This window comes from Balaenoptera borealis (genome assembly GCF_965194805.1).
Source record: "Balaenoptera borealis genome assembly, chromosome: 15".
In the NCBI taxonomy this organism is placed as follows: Eukaryota; Metazoa; Chordata; class Mammalia; order Artiodactyla; family Balaenopteridae; genus Balaenoptera; species Balaenoptera borealis.
The window spans coordinates 31,560,970-31,580,411 of record NC_138871.1 but is presented as its reverse complement, the minus strand read 5'-3'; the positions used below and the strand labels follow the sequence as shown (position 1 = coordinate 31,580,411).

General features: G+C 46.2%; 1 protein-coding gene and 1 long non-coding RNA gene across 3 annotated transcripts in view; one reads left to right on the top strand and one right to left on the bottom strand.

The window, feature by feature from the left end:
* The window catches only part of LOC309611685, a 732,894-nt gene that overhangs the window by 353,504 nt on the left and 359,948 nt on the right, over nucleotides 1-19,442 (top strand). The gene's annotated exons all lie outside the window — the stretch shown is intronic.
* TGFA (transforming growth factor alpha) overlaps nucleotides 1-19,442 on the bottom strand; it is a 107,866-nt gene that overhangs the window by 57,125 nt on the left and 31,299 nt on the right. For both annotated transcript variants that reach the window (XM_082356434.1, XM_082356435.1), the window contains exon 2: nucleotides 14,239-14,292. In XM_082356434.1, coding sequence (XP_082212560.1) covers nucleotides 14,239-14,292 — 54 coding nt within the window. The remainder of the gene's footprint in view (nucleotides 1-14,238; nucleotides 14,293-19,442) is intronic.

Sequence of the window (19,442 nt, the reverse complement as noted above, 5' to 3'; positions counted from 1 at the left end):
GCGATGAAGAGTGGTCCCCACTTGCCGCAACTAGAGAAAGCCCTCGCACAGAAACGAAGACCCAACACAGCCATAAATAAATAAATAAATAAATAAATAAAAGAACGTGAATTTCTAAAAAAAAAAAAAAAAAAAATAGTGACATTGTCAAAGCCTCTCCCCAGACAACATCCTGGTTCAGGGGATTCTATTTACTCATAAAGTTATACTATTTAAGCCAAGTTAAAAAAAAAAAAAAAGTCAACCTGCAGCATTAATGGGCAAAAACATACCTCTGAAGAATTCCTTTGACTTAATTAGCCAACACGAGTTTTTACAAGAGTGACTATTTGCATAGCTCTGTAGTACCAACACTCTTTACCAAGGTTGATCATTTTAACTTGAAATGTGACCAGTAGGAAGCAAGGCCTGCTCAGCGGACCTCCTTCCCTCAAGCACAGTAAAAACGGGCTGTCTGTGCCTCCCGCGCTGTGCCCTAATCACAGGTGCCCCTCGTCCTTCTAGAGGAGCCAACTGCGGGCATGACCGGCACAAGGCACGCCAAGGTGTACACGGGGAACGGGAGGCCTAGACTTCCCCTTGTTTCAGAATCCTCAACAAATATTACATTTCATTTGTTGAAAAATGGTCTGGAGGCCGTATCCTTTTCCGTGGTTCACAGACGAGAGATCCTGGACTCTGAACCACTCAGGTTCCTCCAAACACACATTTTCAAGCCTCCTGTTGTTGCTGAAGCTGATTCCAAGCTGAGAAGGCTGTCCTTGGAGCAAGAACACAGATTATTCACAGAATTCACTCCTCTAAGGAGCCTTCTTCAGGCCCTCGGGCAGAGGACGGCCTGCACCTGACCCTTCCTGACAAGGATTTATTTACAATTCTGGTGGGCAGTCATTTACAAATTTTTTAAAAATTGTATACTGGAGTAGAGTTGATTAACAATGTTGTGTTAGTTTCAGTGTACAGCAAAGTGATTTAGCTATACATATACATGTATCTACTCTTTTTCAAATTCTTTTCCCATTTAGGTTATTACAGAGTTTGGTGGGCAGTCATTTAACTCAAGTAAGGTTCGAAGTTTTACTCCTCACTTTTCCCAGTTAAAGGGCCCTGAGCGTGGGGACTGTCCCTTGCCCATCTCTGATGCCCAGCACAGCTGTCTGTAGTAAGCCCTCACAGTCAATCACATGAATATTTTTTTAGAAATTTTTAAAAAAGAAAGTAAGTCAACTCAAATTCGGCCAATGATCCCTTCAGTATAATATCCTCTTTCTCTAGCTAAAAGCCATTTAATCCCAATAGCTCACAATCCTCAATTAGGTATGTTCTCAGTTTCACTCGCTAATTACTTCTCCATCTTTACACATTTCTAAGCTGTGCTTCCACTTAGATTCTGAAATCATTAGAATCAAAAGGGGAATTAGGACTGAACTCTTCTCTTATAATAGCTATAAATAGTCCCCACACAGGATCACCAGCCTCTCCCTGAAGCCTTCACAGGAGGGAGAGCAACCCATTAGCACTTTATTTTAAACAACGGTGTCAAAGGCCTTCCATGTAGCAGGAATGTGAATCCCTCAAGCATGTGACTGTGCCATGACCACCTCCATGCCTCTGCGGCCTGTGCCAGGTACCCCGTACAGGGAGCTGAGACCTTCGCCTTGCTCGTCTGCCCTCCGGTGCCTTGGCTTCTCATGGTGGTTCAGTTTCTCCAGCTTCTCTACGTCCCTCCTAAATCTCACTGCTCGGAATAGAGCACGACATCCCACGTCTCCCATCACTCACCGAAGGGCCAGGCTGTGTTTCCTCTACGTTGGGTACCACAGTTCTAAAAGGAGAGCTTAATTTGGGGATCTTCTAAGTGGCAGGTTCTATAACACCACTTCCCAACAGGCTGAGTGGGGCTTCCTCTGAACTGTCCTTTAAGTTTCAAGGGCAAGCCCTGAGCGTGGAGTTACATTGTGTACCCTGGCTCAGTCCTTTACAACTTTAAACTCAACTTGTGTCCTGGCCACCAACTGCTTCAGGCCATCTCCGTATTTCGAACACCATTTCTCACATGTATATCACTACTTTCACTATCTTTGAAAAGATTTATGTGACCAATACACAGACCTTACTCTGCACCTTGCCCTGTTTGAGCACTTTACAGGTCATCTCTTTCAACCTCACAATGACCCTATGAAGGACGCTCTGTTGTTACCTCTACTTTACAGATGGGGAAACTGAGGCACAGAATAGTTAACTTGCCTGAGATCACAGTCCCCAAAGGGCACAGTTAAGACCTGAATCCAGGCTGACTCTAGATTCTACTGTAACTACTGTGCTATCAGCCTTATGATTTTTATTTTTAGGTACCTTTTCATCAAGCCACACTTAAGTAGGTGAAAAGGCATAATTCCCTCACCTGCTAATGAGAAGCTGAAATCAAGTAAAACTGAAGCTCCAAGAATAACTGAGAATTTCTAACCACTTCCACTGGATATACACCCAAGGCAGCTAGCAAATGGGGCCACCACACACGACAAAGCTAAAGAGTGGGAGGGCTGTGTTATTACCCACATGGACTTTGTGACCTTGGAGTCCTCTAGATCTAACCCCTTGTGTTTCAAAAGCCGAGTTACAACCACCTTAGGTAAATCTATGAAAAGGTTCCCTTAGGAAGCACCTTTCTGTGACTAGATCTATGCAAACATTTACAATGATAATAGTCTATACACCTCAGAACAAAGTCCACGCACGGTCTTCCTCCGCTGGCTACCGCTTTCTTCCAGCCTCACCTCCACACACCTGCAAGCACGTCCTCTCCCCAAAAGTCTGCCTGCCTAACTCCATCTCGGCCTCCAAAATTCAGTTCAAAAGTCACTTCCTGTGAGAAGCCTTCCCTGATGCCTCCCAAAGAACAAGTTTAGGTTCCCTCTCTCCCTCGGCACCTCGTACAGCCACCCGACAGCACATGTGCCACCCGAGGGTGTGACACTTCTGCCCTGAGATGCTGAGATTCTCAAGGGCAGGAACGATGTCTTAGTTGTTCCCCTGGGACTCAGCATATCCTAGGATTGAGTCAGTCTTCGTTGAATGGAAGAATAAATGCATAAAGGAAGATTCCACAGTTTTGTGTTAAGAAGAATATAAAATTAAATAGAAGCTTATATATGTATACATATATGCTCACACATGAGCACTCACATGTGCACAGGCGTATACATACATATACATGCCCATGCTTTGCTTTAAGATGTAGGTCTAATTTTTAGTGGAAAAGAGGATTAAAAACCCAAGAAAGTAGTTCCCAGTTTGTCTTGTGGAAGGTAGAAAAAAAGAGAATTAGAGAGTTATTTAATGCTAGGTGTTGGTAAATCTTCCCTCAAGCAATATCTGTTGTTTGAATGAGATACACGTGTATCTCTGTGAGTATATTTTTAAAGCCTAGTGGTGAAGTGCTTACAACAATGCCATTACCTGGGTTCAAAGCCCAGTTCTGCCGCTTTCTATGTGATCTTGGGCAAGTTACTTAACTTCTCTGTGCCTCAGTTTTGCCAACTGTAAAATGGGGCTAATAATAGTACCTTCTTCCTAGAGTTCTAGGAATTAAATGCGGATATATAGAAAAGTATCCAGCATACAGTGAGAGTTCTATAAGTGTTAGGTCACATTACTATGTGAACTCTATTGTGATCAATAAAATACAAATTTATTTCAAAGCGTTCCTGAGTTCTCATTGCAACTTTCATATATTAATTAATTTAATATTAAAGGCACAACTACTATCCATGAGGTGTCACATACTTTTGATGTTCAAATTGGGTTTTTATTCTGAAAAAGGTTGGGAAGCACCGACTTAGGGTTAAATCCTTAGGAAACTGCCTACAATGACAACTATGATGTGGTTATCATCTGGTTAGATGTGCATCTAGGTTTCTAGAGCCTTTCACTGTGCTGGGCTGTGGTTATTTAACAGGATATCAGGTGGAAAGCCTGCTAGACCCAGACTTTTACAGAGGTTGCTGTGGATGGTTACGTGATTCATGATTATATTTCCATTTGTCATGCCCCAGAGCACCAGGAAGATTCATTAGTGCCAGATTTCCTAGTAAGAGCTAACATTTTTCACTTTCAAGATTCAAAAAATGCCTTCCTAGACCTACTGTGTAAGGCAGGGAGAGATGTTTATTATATCCCAAGCCCCCAATAGTCAGGACAAAAAGGGACAGAAAGACAGCTTCCTAGGCAGGCTGCTAAATGACAACTGAGAAGAAAAGCATCCTTCTTCTGAACCCAGCTCCATGGCATGAGTAAAACTGAGCCCTCCATTCTATTTCATCTTAGCCATTTCCCCCCTTGTTTAGTGCTAGCATGTTTTGGTATTTAAGAAACATTTTAGTCAGTGCAACCTAGTGATTAAATGGTCAAACATGTGAAATCACCTTCTGTTACACATTCTGATAAGAAAGTTGCACAATAACTTTCCGGACAGGAAACGAAGAAGAGAGATTCAGAATGAAACTGTAAATCAAAGTTACTGAGGCTGCTAGGAGGACATCTGAACCTGGCTTGATCAAAACGGCTAAAGGTCCCTTCATTAGTAAATAACCAGACACCCAGGCTGTTCCCCAAACTCAGAAGCAGGAGGTTTGGGTCAGGCTCTCAGAAAACAAAGCTGATGCCTTACCCAAAAGCCTCCGTGTTCATCATTTCGTCACAGCAAGGGTAATAAGAAAGAGGATGTTTTGAGGTGATGGCGCAAGTTCTGAGGTTTTGGGTTGTCTTTACCAAGCTTCCAGGTGAATGCTAGTAAGTCAGTCCTGGAACACAAACATTTCACGGACTCCCAGAAACCGGTTCTGTCCAGCGAAGGAGCAAGAACTCCAGGGACGGGGAGGGTCTGTTGTCTTAAGGAGAAAGCCCCTCAGCCTACAAGGGTGTGTACCACTCGCCTTCTTCCCATCAGGCCTTAGCAAAATGTGGTTGAGGACCAGAAGTGCTGATTTGGGCCACATGATGATGGGGGCCCAGAAATCTGCATTTTAACACAGTCAGCAGGATGACTGTTCTGCACATTGAAACACGAGAACCACTGCCTTAGAACTTAACTGCAGGGGATAAAAGCACCCATAAAGATACAGGTCTGGCGTCATGACATGTGCACCACCAATAATATAGTAAGAGGGGTAGCAGCAGAGTACCTACGTGTGTGTGCACACAGCTCCAAGTGTTTTACATGTAATCTTTTAACCCTCACAACAACCCTAAGAGCAGGCCCTATTATTCCTATTTCGTAGATAAGGAAGCTGAGGTACAGAGAGGTTAGGTAATTTGCTTAAGGTCTCACAGCTAGTAAGTTGCAGAGGGAGAATCTGAACTCTGTCCAGTTCCAGAGTTTTCACATTCTAGAGACTGACTCTAGGGCTGCGGGCCTGGGAAAGCCCAGCCTCTCTGTTGAAACCCAGAGGTAAAACTGGATCAGGGGCTTCCCTGGTGGCGCAGTGGTTAAGAATCTGCCTGCCTATGCAGGAGATTGGCAGCCCTGGTCCGGGAAGAACCCATATGCCGCGGAGCAGCTAAGCCCGTGTGCCACAACTACTGAGCCTTTGCTCTAGAGTCCATGAGCCACAACTACTGAGCCTGCGTGCTCTAGGGCTTGCGTGCCTAGAGCCCATGCTCCGCAGCAAGAGAAGCCACTGTGATGAGAAGCCCGTGCGCAGCTGCGAAGACCCAATGAAGCCAAAAATAAATAAATAAAAATTAAAAAAAAAAAGCGGATCAGGATTTAGGAGCCAAAGGGTCACCCAAGAAGAGTTTGGATGAGCATCCCCAGAACTTGGAGGTGAACTGGCAATTATTCTGTTGGGGTCAACATGTCCAGACAGCGAGGTCCCTGGGGGTGGGTGCCAAGCTGCAGGGCCTGGGGCAGCCCTCATGCAGGCCAGTATGGCAGGTCGCTGTGCTCCAGAAACAGCGGCACTGCCCAAGCCTCAGTGACAGCTGCAGCCCTGGGACAGCAAGACCGAGGCAGCCTGCATTCAACCTGTGCTGGCCAACAGACCTGCAGGGAAGGATGTCAGCCACAGCCTTTTCTTTCTTTTTAAAAATGTGGCTCCTTTCAGGACTTCCCTGGTGGTGCAATGGTTAAGAATCCGCCTGCCAATGCAGGGGACATGGGTTCGAGTCCTGGTCCGGGAAGATCCCACATGCCGCGGGGCAACTAAGCCAGTGAGCCACAACTACTGAGCGTGCGCTCTAGAGCCCGTGCTCCGCAACAACAGAAGCCACCGCAATGAGAAGCCCGCGCACCACAACGAAGAGTAGCCCCCGCTGCCGCAACTAGAGAAAGCCCGCGTGCAGCAACAAAGACCCAACGCAGCCAAATAAATAAATAAATAAGTAAATTTATAAAAAAAAATGTAGCTCCTTTTATTTCTGACTATAGTATTAAAACATGCTTGCTGTAGACAGGGTAGAAAAACAGGAAAGTACAAAGGAAATTAAAATCACCTATATTCCCATTAGCCAGAGATAATTAATGTTAATACCATATGATGTTTGCCCTTTATTTTTGCATCTCTCTGTACAATTTTGAGATATTATTTTCAATTTTATATACTACTTTTTCTGTTTATTTACATGTGCATTCTCCCATATCGTTAAATATTCTTCAGCATGATTTTAAAGGGCTTTCATTTAAAATCTATCCACCTGTCCCATAACTATTTCCTTCTTGCTGACATTTAAATTGGCTATATTTTACTATAATGGATAATAACCTAACATCTCTGGTTATTTTTGTAAAATAGATGGCTAAAAGTGTAACTGTTGAGTCACAGAGCACGGACAATTTTAAGGTTCTTACTAATACTAAGGAATCAAGTTCCCCATTAATACTAAGCTCTTTCCCAGAAAGTCAATATGCACATCCATAAGCAATATATGTAGCTGTCTCACCTCACACACACCAGCACTCAGTGCTGCCATTCTCAAAAATGCGCCGATTTGATAGATAAAAATATAATAGTATGTCTATCTTTCCCAGCGGAGTATAAGGTTCTTAAAAACAGAGACTTTATTTTGATCAGGGCCTGGCACATAATAAGTGCTCAATAAATCTTTGTTGATCTTTGGCACCTTGTTACCTGCAGCTTCCCCTTCCCAGTCCTGCCACAGCTGTTGGGTTACCACTTGACCAAGGGGGACAAACCGATCCAATTCTCTCTCTTGAGACTCTGAGCTAAGTGGCGCAGAGATGGAATGAACTGGTATTAGAATGATCTTCATGGTAGGTACAGACTAAATGGCCACAATCTGTGGGGCCTCACTACTCAGCAATTCTGTGGATTTTGCCAGCTCCACAGATGCCAACCACAGCCTAGACGGGTGATCAATCAGATGGAAAACCAGCTCGGCACCACAGGCCAAACTGAGCACGAAGCAATTTATCAAAGAAAATAAAAAGTATACAGTTTGGCACTTGGATTAAAAATGGGAAGTCTGAATATAGTAGAAGCAGGTGTTTTCCTCAAAGAAATCCATATGGTAGATCACATGGTCTATGTTTATGATTTACTCTGAGATGTAAAAATCATCATCATCATCTGCCTGACCCTATGCTCTCTGATGTCAGGGCTCATAGTTACTATTCATGTGTATCTCCAGGGCCTAGCACAACACCTGGTATAAGATAGTACTTAATAAGTGTGTGCTAAATAAAAGTTGAAAACTAAAAAGTGGGAGAACAGTAGGTTTCTATAGGCCTTGATTTTTAGAAATCCAGGAGTTGTGTCACTTGCTTTGCTTTTTTCAAAGCTCGTAGATGCTCTCCTATCTGAGATCAACTTAAACCAGGGCCTTGATTTACCCAATCCATCCTCTCCATTCCTTTGTTAAAACAACTAGACCAATGTCCTCAGCGTGCAAAAGCTCAATTAGTTGGCTACTCTAGCTTACCAGCCCGTTTCTGTTTTTACCAGTGAAGCTATATATTTACCAAGAGGACATGTGTGTTTGTTCCCAAACCTGTTTATGTCAGTTGCACTCATTATTGTATTTACATAATTTAACTACATATTACATAAACTAATGACATATCTATGCATAAGGAAAGAGCTGTTGTTTCTATTGTAAGTGGAGTGTTCTGGAAAGATTTGATAAAGGTGAGTAGATAAAAAAGAACTGCTGTCATATACACACTACCAAATGTAAAATAGATAGCTAGTGGGAAGCAGCCGCAGAGCACAGGGAGATCAGCTCAGTGTGGTGTGACCACCTAGAGGGGTGGGATAGGGACGGTGGGAAGGAGATGCAAGAGGGAGGAGATATGGGGATATATGTTATGTATAGCTGATTCACTTTGTTATAAAGCAGAAACTAACACACCATTGTAAAGCAATTGTACTCCAATAAAGATGTTAAAAAAAAAAAACTGCTGTCAAATATAGGGGTGAACAAGACAACTAAAAAAGACTAGGTGTATGGGGGGGAAAGTATAGGTAAATCTACAAAGATTTACAGCACTTACTTTGCAGGCGTCTAAGTTCTTACGCTGAAGAAATCAAATATGGAAATTACAGAGGATGCAGTATGGGTGCAGCTTACACAAGTAAACGAATGCAGAATGCCAATATATAAATCCATGAATAACCAAAACAAGAGTATCATGAAACATTACCTGACTTTCCTTCATGTAATGCACTCTGAAATTGTCTAAACTATTCAATCTCCTTTTAAAAAATGTTGGTTGTGACCCACTGAAGCGATTTTGTGACTCACAGTTTGAAAAGACTGCCTTAATCCAACTCCTTAATTTTATCGAGGGGGAGCTGGGGTTCAGGGAGATTTAAGAGCACTACAGATGTCACATAGCTAGTGAGTCAGAATTAACGATCCTGGATTCCACATCCTATGGCCTGTCTTCTACCCCAAGCAAACTTCCCTCTGATCCAGCCCAGTTTCCCCTGCAGAAAGTAAAAGGTAAAATGAGGAAAGGAAAATGAATCCCTCTTTCTCTCCGGAGGCTCCACGGTCCACTAAGTGTCCTCTGAAGTGAGCTAGTCCCAGCACCTATGGCTGTCTGTGCCTTTAGCCCCTAACAAAGTCATACCAAGTCTTTTGTGCTACAGACACATATTTGGAACAGTGAACCATGTACCTGGGTAGAACACGTGAGCTTTCTAATTTTAGAATGACTTCAGCTCCACGTGGGAAAACTCCAGACAATGGAACGGGGAAGTGGTTTGCAGTTCTGAAAAGCTTTTGTTAGGTGAGATGAGCAATAAACAGATCCCTTGCTTGCTGGCTGACCCATGTTCTACCTGTTTTCCAAACAAGTAACGCCTTCAAAGACTGCTCCCTATAATCGGATTTGCCCTCCCTCTGCACCCCCAGCCCAAACTCGCCCTTCTCAACATAGTTAAGCCCAAAGTCCCCACCAAAATCTGACCACCATCTCCCCAAGCAAGCTGATAAGAGTGACCTTCCCCATGAATAACAGCACTGTGAATTTTCCATGGTCTTTTATCATCGCCTCTGAAGTCTCCCAGATGCTAAATTAAGTAAGGCTTCCAACACTGCCCGGTTCCCAGTGGGGGTCATTAGACACAGGCTAGAGGAAGGAGCAGAATTCAGAGGTTTAAAGAGCCACCCCGAGTACCCAGATCGTGCAAGGAAGATAGCACAGGGAGCCTGGATCCCAGGTGCCTGAGCAAGGCCCTCACCACACCCCTCGGTCATTAGAGCAAGTCTCACGAAAACACGAGAACCTCATGGGCAGCCTGGGAACTACGCAACATTTCGGAGGGTTAAGCAAGCAGCCACCCAACAACTTAACCAGGATGCATTCTGTCCCTTGTCAGGGGCATTAAAAGGTGCCTTTGAAGATAGGTTGTAACTCTTTGTGAAGGATGCGAAGCTCTAAGCTGTAGGTGCTGCCTGCCACCCTCATCTTGCCTCCAGCTAATGTTTCTCTGCATGCTTTACAGATTGACAACCAACCAGATACAAATTTTCTGTCCTGACCCCCAGACTACTGACTTCACTCTTGTAGCAATTATTTTCTAAATCATGCACTAAGCAGTCAGCTGTGGTTGCCTTCTGTCACTATGAGGCTCTCATTATGGGTTCTCATTATGGGTTCACCTGTGTAGTGGGGACAAGGACACAGAAGTTGTCCAGTAACTATAATGTTAGAACCTGAATGTAAAATAGCACCTGGCTCCAAGAGAATGAGATACATGGCGGTCACACTACCACCAGCCTATCTGAGGCCTGCGGCAGGCATCGCCAGTTGATCACTGCCATATTTCCTAACAGTCTGAAGGCAGCCTTATAATCCTCAGCAAAGCTTTCCAAGTAGTCTCTATCTATCCATCAGAGTGATCACGTGAAAAACTTCACAGGTTATTTCTGATTCAAGGCCAACAGATGAGGAAACTAAGATCCAAACAGGAACCAGATGAATAACTTGCCCAGGGACTCGACAAAACTCAGACCAGATGGGCCCAGTGCCCAGGATTCCTAACCTTCAGCCTAAGGCATGTATCCCTCCAATGTCCCACCCAAAGCAGATGTCTGGAAGCATTTACTGATGACAATAACGCCAGTTTACCATGCCTCTGGCATCATGTACCCTCCACATATGGGGCTTTGTAAAAAGGAAGATCGGAAGAAACCAATGAAACCTCAACAAGAAAGTCAGGAGCAACCATGAAGTCATGAGAACATTGAACTTTTTTGGGGGAAAAGCACAAGAAAGCCACATGGGATCAGCCCCTGTTCCTTCAAGCTCATATTCTACTCCTGATTGGCACATGGAGTTTGCAATTTTCTCTCTATGCTGCTCCATCAAATGTTAGAGCTTAATTCTGAGTATGCCTGCAGTCCTTTGCTCCAGCACCATCAATCAGGAATGTACCAAAACCTTCTTATGTCCATTACTGTTTCTCATTCCAATCAACTCTTAAGAGTGAAGAGACCTGCATATTTATGCCATGGGTGAAGCTCTCATAGCTTCTGTCCTAAAACAACCGATCTTCACACCTAAATGGATAGTTTTAGGATTTAGTAAATGAGCCCACTAACATCCAGAGCATAAGGGTTAGGAGGGACTCAGATGTGAAAGTCAGTCACCCAGTATATAAATGAGCACATTTTACAAAAGCAGTGTTGACCTGAAAGGAAATATAAGTAGAAAGCAAAATATGAAAACATCAAAGGGAATGAAAATTAGGGACTTCCCTGGCGGTCCAGTGGTTAAGATTCCTCAGTTCCACTGCAGGGGGGCACGGGTTCGATCCCTGATTGCGGAACTAAGATCCTGCATGCCACGTGAGGAAAAAAAAAAAAAATCTAGAACAATAAAAAAAAAAAAAATCTAAAACGTCTCATCTTGTGACAAAGGGAATGCAAATTAAATGAAGTGCCACAAATTTGAATTCAGCGTCATCCATCCCCCATATTTAAGGATCTAACAAAAAAAGAATTCTTGTTGCTTTTGTTGGTGTAACTGAACTATGGTTTTGTTTTTAAAGTTCTTACCTGTTAGATATAAGCAGTGTTCACAAGTGAAATGGACTTTGTTTTTAAACTATCCCAACAAAGATAAAACTCAAAAAGGTGAGAGAATAGATGAAAGAAAAATTGCAGAGTGATCCTAACTGTTGAAGCTGGGTGATGGGTATATGGGGATTGATTTCACTATTATTTCTCCTTTTCTATGTATGAAGATTTCTATTATAAACAGTAACAAATAGTTTTACTTCCTGAATTAGTCAAGAGTTAAATACACACATACCCCAGTGCTGGGGTAGCGAGTGTGGCTGGCAGGGGTGGTCCCCAGTTTGAGCTGCATCCACAACAGGATTTTAGCCATGTCTGGAGAGGACAGAGTGGGGGTGGGATGGGATGGTCAAGGCCTACCAGGGCCTGGGGAGTCTTTTAGGAGATAGGAAGGTCACCCTAAAGGAAGAGAAAGTTGAGCAAACAAGCCTGATTTAGTCACAAAGCCCTAGCCCTTGGAGGCGTGGCTATGACATGGCCATCACCATTTGGACTTGTCCACTAACTAGCCCAGCCCTCTCTGGACTCATGTCTCAGTCCAATGGGGTAGGGTAGAGAGTAAGCAAACATGGAAAGAACTATTCCATTAACCTTTCTGGGGCACAAGTCCCATAGCTAAGTAACCCATCAAACAGAGAGCAATGCAGAGGCCAGATTGGCAGCCCACCTCCCTTCTCCACATATCACCAACCAATTCCAAGATCTCAAGGCCCCCTGGACACTAGAAGGTGTGGCACTGCCTGTGCTCTCACCCATCACATTGGGCTACAGAGTGGCACTCAGCCAGTTACAGGGTCATGTGCAAAAGGGCAGGACACAACTACTGTTTTCTGAACATACATCATCATGAGAGAGAGTATGTCTCTGATATCAACAAGGACCTGAGACTATCTCACAGAAGCAAGTCCAGAAAGGAAAGATGGAAGAGAGGTTGGTCACTACTGCAGCAAGGACAGTCATTTTCTGGATAAATGTCACAGGTTTTCCCATTTCTACCCAGAAGAGCCTGGGAAACCCCAAAGGGTCTCAGCAGGAGCCACGCCAGGCCCCTGAGGGGACTGGCTGAGGTACGACATCCCCTAGGCCTTTCTTGTACAAATGGATGCAATGGGAGGAGGGGATAAAATAACCAGGAGGACCCGTTCCCATGGAGGCAGCATCAACATTTGCCATCACCACAAACTGTCACCTACAAGTGACTTAGAGGAGACCCTGGCTCTTGGCCTACCAGGTCCTACAGTGAGGACCAGGAGGGGCTGGAGATGCACATGGGGGGTAAATGCATCCCAGGAGGGGGGTTGGGGCAGTTCTGAAAACAGCATGGGGGACTCACAAAGCTATCTCCCCCTCCCTATATACCATATCTGAGCCCTCTGTGATGGGGGAAGTAATTAAAAAGTGAAAGAACTACTTCATGGAAACTCTGGCAGACCCTGGACTCTAAAAGCACCGCTTTGGGAGGGACAGATCCTTCTACCCCGAGTCCCAGAAAAGAATAACACAGAGGAAGAAAGGCATCTGTGGCAACATGGGCCACCAAGTGGCTTGGACACCTTAATGGTTCAAGTGCATCAAGGATGCACAACCTCCACTGTGTTTGGATGGAAAGGTCTGGAAGAAGAGAAGAGCCAAGTACCAGGGACACTGTGTGGTTGGTTAGAGAATTTATGAATGCATAGGACCACCTCCTGCCCAGGCACCTCCCTGAGATAACTAGGGAAACACAGCAGGGGCCACTGCAATAACAGATGGGAGCATACGCCATGTCAACGAGGGAACAGTGAAACTGGCAGACTCATGCATTGCTGGCGTAGAAATCAGCTCAATTCACTTGGAGAGCTATTTGGCAATTTGTTAAAAGGTTCATAAATATATTTATCCTTGCTCCTGGAGATATGTCCTAAGGAAAGGATCCAAAAGAAGGAAACACCTTCTAGGCATCAAGATGTAGCATTATAATTTAAACTGGAGGCAACAAAAATATCCCATGGGAAATGCCTAATTAAATCACATATGTCCGTTTTAATGGAACATCATGACATTTTAAAAGGATAAATTTCAAGACTTTCTAGCAACATGGAAAAATGCACAACTCCAAACGTTGAATTTAAAAAGCAGGAATCCAAATAGTTTCCTCACCATGACTAACTGTATAAAAATATTAGCGCACATGGACAAATGCTAAAAGCCGATGCTTTCTGTGATCCTCTGCCCGAGAATGGTTTGCCTCCCACGTTTCCCAACTTTCCAATCTGTTGATCGAGGATCTTGCAAACGAGACCGGGGAAATATGACTACAAATGTCAAAAAATAAACTGGAAAATAACTAAACAAAATCACCAGGCAGAAGGAGACGAGGGTTTAGGGATCTGGGTTCTTCTTTAGATGGATTAGAACGTGATGGTTCCCAGCTTGTGGGTCGTGCAGGCTTTGCTTTCCGGCACCCCTGCCCACAGTGATTGTCTGATCAGAGAAGGGAGAGGGCGAGCCCTGAGGCCAGCAGTTAAGACCTCCCAGGAGCGCTCCCTGGGCCCCTGGGACAGAGGACAGAGAGGGTGCAGGGGACATTTGTGCGGGAGCTCAGCGGGCAGGAGCCCCGGGAGGAAGCTTAGAGCTCAGGCTCCACAAAGCAGCCAGGGTCTGCCACCGTGCAATGCTCCGCACACCACCCCACCCCAAGGGGACGGCACTCACCACTCAGAGCGGACGTGCTGTTCTCCAGGGCCTGGCACACAGCCAACAAAAGACCTGCGAGGGGAAGAAGAGAGGACAGGTGAGAGTTTGGCCAGCAGCCCACGTTCTCAGGCTTCGAGAGTGGGCCCTTGCAAGGGAGACTTGGTAGTTTCACAGGGTGGCCAAAGGCAGGCTTGGTGACATACTTTGGGGAACTCAGTGCAAAGTGAAGACGTGGGACCCTCTGCCCAAAAAGCAGGAAAAAAGTGCCTATCTAATGGGCACTCTAAGTTACTAAAATATCAAGCTTTTCCCTTCCTTTCCTGGTCTCTCTGTCTCCACTTGTCATGATGTTTCTTGTTTCTGTCTTTTTAAAAACACCTTATAAATATTTTTATTGTGGTAGAACATACATAGAAGTCACTACCTTAACCCTCTTTAAGTGTACAGTTCGGGGGCTTTAAGTACCTACACACTGTTGTGCATGTCGTGATGTTTCTTATCTGCTCTTTCTGGTCTTGCCCTCTCTGGGGTATGAGGAGACCTGCAGGGTGAGCACAGATCCTCAGGGGCGCCCTGGGCCCCAGCGACAGCGCGCAATTGCGCACGTGACCCCGCACTGCCGCGCTTCCCCTCCCCCAGCGGCGGGATGGGTGTGTGCGACCCAGCTGGGGGCAGGGGAGCCGAGTCAGGGGTTTCCTCTTCCCAGAAACCAGTCGCCCCAACCCAAGGTGGGCAGGTGACCCGCGAGGGTGTTGCAATATCCACCCTGGCAACCTGGACGGGGGGAGGGGAGTCAGTCATCCACGGAAACGCAGTGGGGCTGCCAGCCCAGGATGGGGCAGCTACCACCATGCCCTGCCCAGGATGCTGTGGGGTGTGCACACCTCACCCCAGCCTTTCTTGTGTCCAGGCCCCATGTGGCAGGGGTGAGAACCCACCCAGGGGAGGCAGGGAGGTGACGGTAGGTGGGACCACAGGAGGCGAGGCCCAGGTCCTCCTCGGTGCACACCCCACGGTCCCACTGAACTTCATTTACAAGATACAAATGCAAAGAGAAAACTATTAAGAATTTCAAGACTGCAGCTGCACAGCGGCAGCGGTGTTAGCCCCCCAAGCCCAGGGCCCACCTAAGCAAGAGATCCTGTGACCACCTGTGAAACCGCCCCTGCCAGCAGATGACCTTATATGCCAGCATGTTACAGTACCAGAGGTTTCAGGAAACAGAGCAGCAAAATTCTGATGAAAAAGGAATCTCTCTGAGTTGTGCAATCAGCATGAACTAAGTTAGAATGACTTCCTAAAACCAAACTGCAAAAAGACGCCGTGGTGGCCATGCTAACAGGCTGGGCCGCCTGCAGGTTAGCCCAGAGGCGGCAGAGAAAACAGGCAAACTTCTGCACTGTGACCCCTACCCCAATGCTCAGGACCAGCTCGCCCCCCACCGTGCAGGCTGTGAGGGCTCCTTTCTCCTGTCCCTCAGAGTGTAGACGCACCAGCCCTTGACTCTCAAGGGAGAAACACATTGCAACAGATATGGCAATCTGCTCATGACTTTCCTTCAGGCCTTTGACATGAGAAACATCTCAAAAACTTCAGACCGCTTTTACTGCAGGCTTGGCATGGATTTCCCAAATACTCCTACAGAGTGTTGAACCAGACATTTGTGCTGGAGTTGGGTTGGGGGAGACCAGTCGGCGGTGGGGGACAAGGAGAGAAAGTTAGTAAAATCACACATCTGCCCCGTGCAATTCTTTCTTGTTGCTCAATAGACACTAACTTTGGAAGCATGGTCTTAGGGTTCCCCTGGACATATCTAAAAGGCCGAGTTTGTAATCCGCACACCAAGCGTTAAAATGAGGCTTTCCTATCAAAGCCAGAAAAAGTCTTAGAGGTTTCTCACTGTCAGCTGGGGACCCGTCACAATCTGATTTTGCTGACACCACCACAAACCACTCTGGGCCAAAGGTGGCCCGTGACCTGTGGTACCAAAAGGAACGACTCGGGGATGCTTTGCATACCTCTCGACAGAAAGTGCCAATGGCCTGTCACAAACTGTCCCTGAACGAGTGAATTACCTTCCCATCTCCCTCCCCGGCCCCATATCCTGTCAGTCAGTATAGTTCCTGGACTCCACGTTGACCTCTGCCTAAGCAAAACCAGAATAAGAAAGCGAATACTGTCCAACTCTAGCCAGGACAGAGACGTTCGCCAGCCTGCAGGGTGCGTGGAGGGGGGCTCCCGCAGACTCGGGGTGAGTCCCCTTGCCCCCTCTGCTCCTCACCTGGGAGCTCTCAGCTGCCAACTTGCAAAGATGTCTTGGGAACTAATTAGAGTTCACAAAACCACCATGTTCCACAGATGAAAGACACTGGGTTTTTATTCATAATTTGAGCAATAGGAGAAGAATAGTTCCTTTCTGTACCCTCACATTCCCATGGAAAAACGTTTTAGTGCCCTGGGCTCTCTCTGCAACCTCCATTCAGGCACAACTTCAGTTGAGGCCCTGTGATGGGAGGTGAGCCCTCTGCTTTCCCTTCACTGCGTGGTGGGCTCCCTAAGAGGGTCCCAGACCAAAACGACAGGGCCAGGCCTCTTTCAGTTCTCACGTGGGTGGATACCCCTTATTGGACAGGTGCCACTCTCAGGCCCACCACTCGGCTTTTACACGCATCATCTTATTTAGTCCTCACGATAACCCATGACACAGGGCACCTCCTGGCGTCCCTGCCTTCTGGTCCAGCCCATGGGAACACCCGGTTTTACAGATGAGGAAACTGAGGCTTAGAGAGGTTGAGAAGTCTGCCCAAGCTCCTGCAGCCAAATTCAAATTCAAGTCTGTCCAATTCCTGTGCCCAAGACAGTGTTTAATTACCACCCCGAACACCAGTCCTTCTGACCATAGCCTGCCATGACACACTGGAAGGTGTGTGTTTACCAGTTACAACCCCCAAATGAGTCCGGACAACAGATTCAGCAGGCTTAGCCTCCAGGTTGATCCGTCTTTTCCAGAGGCTACATCAGTTACCTCTTGGGATACTCCCACTGCCTCCAATTCCCCCACTGCGAGCAACGTCTGCCGAGAAGGGGCAAGGGTGTGACTGTCCAGACACCCTGCAGCCCAGTATTCGTAAGCCCAGCTGCCCAGACTGCCAGCCCCCACCCCCGGGCTGTGCAGAGGCCTTCCAGAAACATGTGGACTTGGCAGGCTCCGAGGCTCATCAAAAGCACAGGAAATCCTTCCCGGGAGCACCTGGATGGGGACAGTCCAGGCCCGGGGACAGCGCCACAGTCGGCAGCTCCGGGGAGACGACAGACACTCCAGACGGAGGCTTGGCAGCCACAGGTGCCTCTGCCTGAGGTTCAAAGCCGGACCTCGCCTGCCGCAGGGCCACCCAGCCAGCCTCCCTCTGGGCCAGGAATCCCTTCTAGGCTGCTCCTGCCAGCACCCCATTTCTGTTTAAATAGCTCCAAAGAGGGGAATCCCTGCCTTGTGAACTTTAAAAAGACAAGGGGGTGGTGGTGAGGGGAAAACCACATGCAACGGAAGAAAGACCTTATGAAAGGCGGACCCTGTTCCTTGAGGTAGACTGGGAACCCAGGCTGCCCTCCAGGAAGGACAAGGGCTGCAGTGCTTAATAATTCAGCTGTTTGGAATGCAGACAGACGTTTCCAACAGGAAGAATGTCAACAGAAAGGCTAGCCTACTTATCTGGTGAGCTCACAGGATGGGGCCATTGTGAAGCCCACCCACCTCTGGGCCAATGGGAAATGCTGCTGACGGATGCTGGGAACTCCCCACCCCCAGGCCACAGAGCAGGGTGCCCCCTCCATGCACGCCTTCACTCAGGCACGGGGCCGGGACCCGGCTGCGCCTGCAGCACGGGACACCCTCCACCCATCACCTGCTGGCCTACTGACCGCCTCGCCTCCTCTGTGGACATTCAGCTCTAGTGCCCTGGCCTGGAAGAAGCAGCCTCAGGCCCTCAGTCACCCCAGCAGAGTTGACCGCGCCCTGCTCTGGCCTCTAATACAGCCAGTATTTGCCCCTACCTACTCCACTGTATAAATCAGCTGTTCTGGTGATGGCCATTCTGACTGGTGTGAGGTGATACCTCATTGTAGTTTTGATTTGCATTTCTCTAATGATTAGTGATGTTAGTGAGCATTCTTTCATGTGTTTGTTGGCAATCTGTATATCTTCTTTGGAGAAATGTCTATTTAGGTCTTCTGCCCATTTTTGGATTGGGTTGTTTGTTTTTTTGATATTGAGCTGCATGAGCTGCTTGTAAATTTTGGAGATTAATCCTCTGTCAATTGCTTCATTTGCAAATATTTCCTTCCATTCTGAGGGTTATCTTTTCATCTTGTTTATGGTTTCATTTGCTGTGCAAACGCTTTTTCATTAGGTCCCATTTGTTTATTTTTGTTTTTATTTCCATTTCTCTAGGAGGTGGGTCAAAAAGGATCTTGCTGTGATTTATGTCATAGAGTACTGTGCCTATGTTTTCCTCTAAGAGTTTTATAGTGTCTGGCCTTACATTTAGGTCTTCAATCCTAATCATTAAGAAATGCAAATCAAAATTACAATGAGGTAACACCTCATACCAGTCAGAATGGCCATCATCAAAAAGTCTACAAACAATAAATGCTGGAGAGGGTGTGGAGAAAAGGGAACCCTCTTGCACTGTTGGTGGGAATGTAAATTGATACAGCCACTATGGAGAACAGTATGGAGGTTCCTTAAAAAACTAAAAATAGAACTACCATACGACCCAGCAATCCCACTCCTGGGCATATACCCTGAGAAAACCATAATTCAAAAAGAGTCATGTACCACAATGTTCATTGCATCTCTATTTACAATAGCCAGGACATGGAAGCAACCTAAGTGTCCATCAACAGATGAATGGATAAAGAAGATGTGGTACATATATATAAAGGAATATTACTCAGCCATAAAAAGAAATGAAATTGAGTTATTTATAGTGAGGTGGATGGACCTAGAGTCTGTCATACAGAGTGAAGTAAGTCAGAAAGAGAAAAACAAATACCATATGCTAACACATATATATGGAATCTTAAAAAAAAAAAAGGTCATGAAGAACCTAGGGGCAAGACAGGAATAAAGAGGCAGACCTACTAGAGAATGGACTTGAGGACACGGGGAGGGGGAAGGGTAAGCTGGGACAAAGTGAGAGAGTGGCATGGACATATATACACTA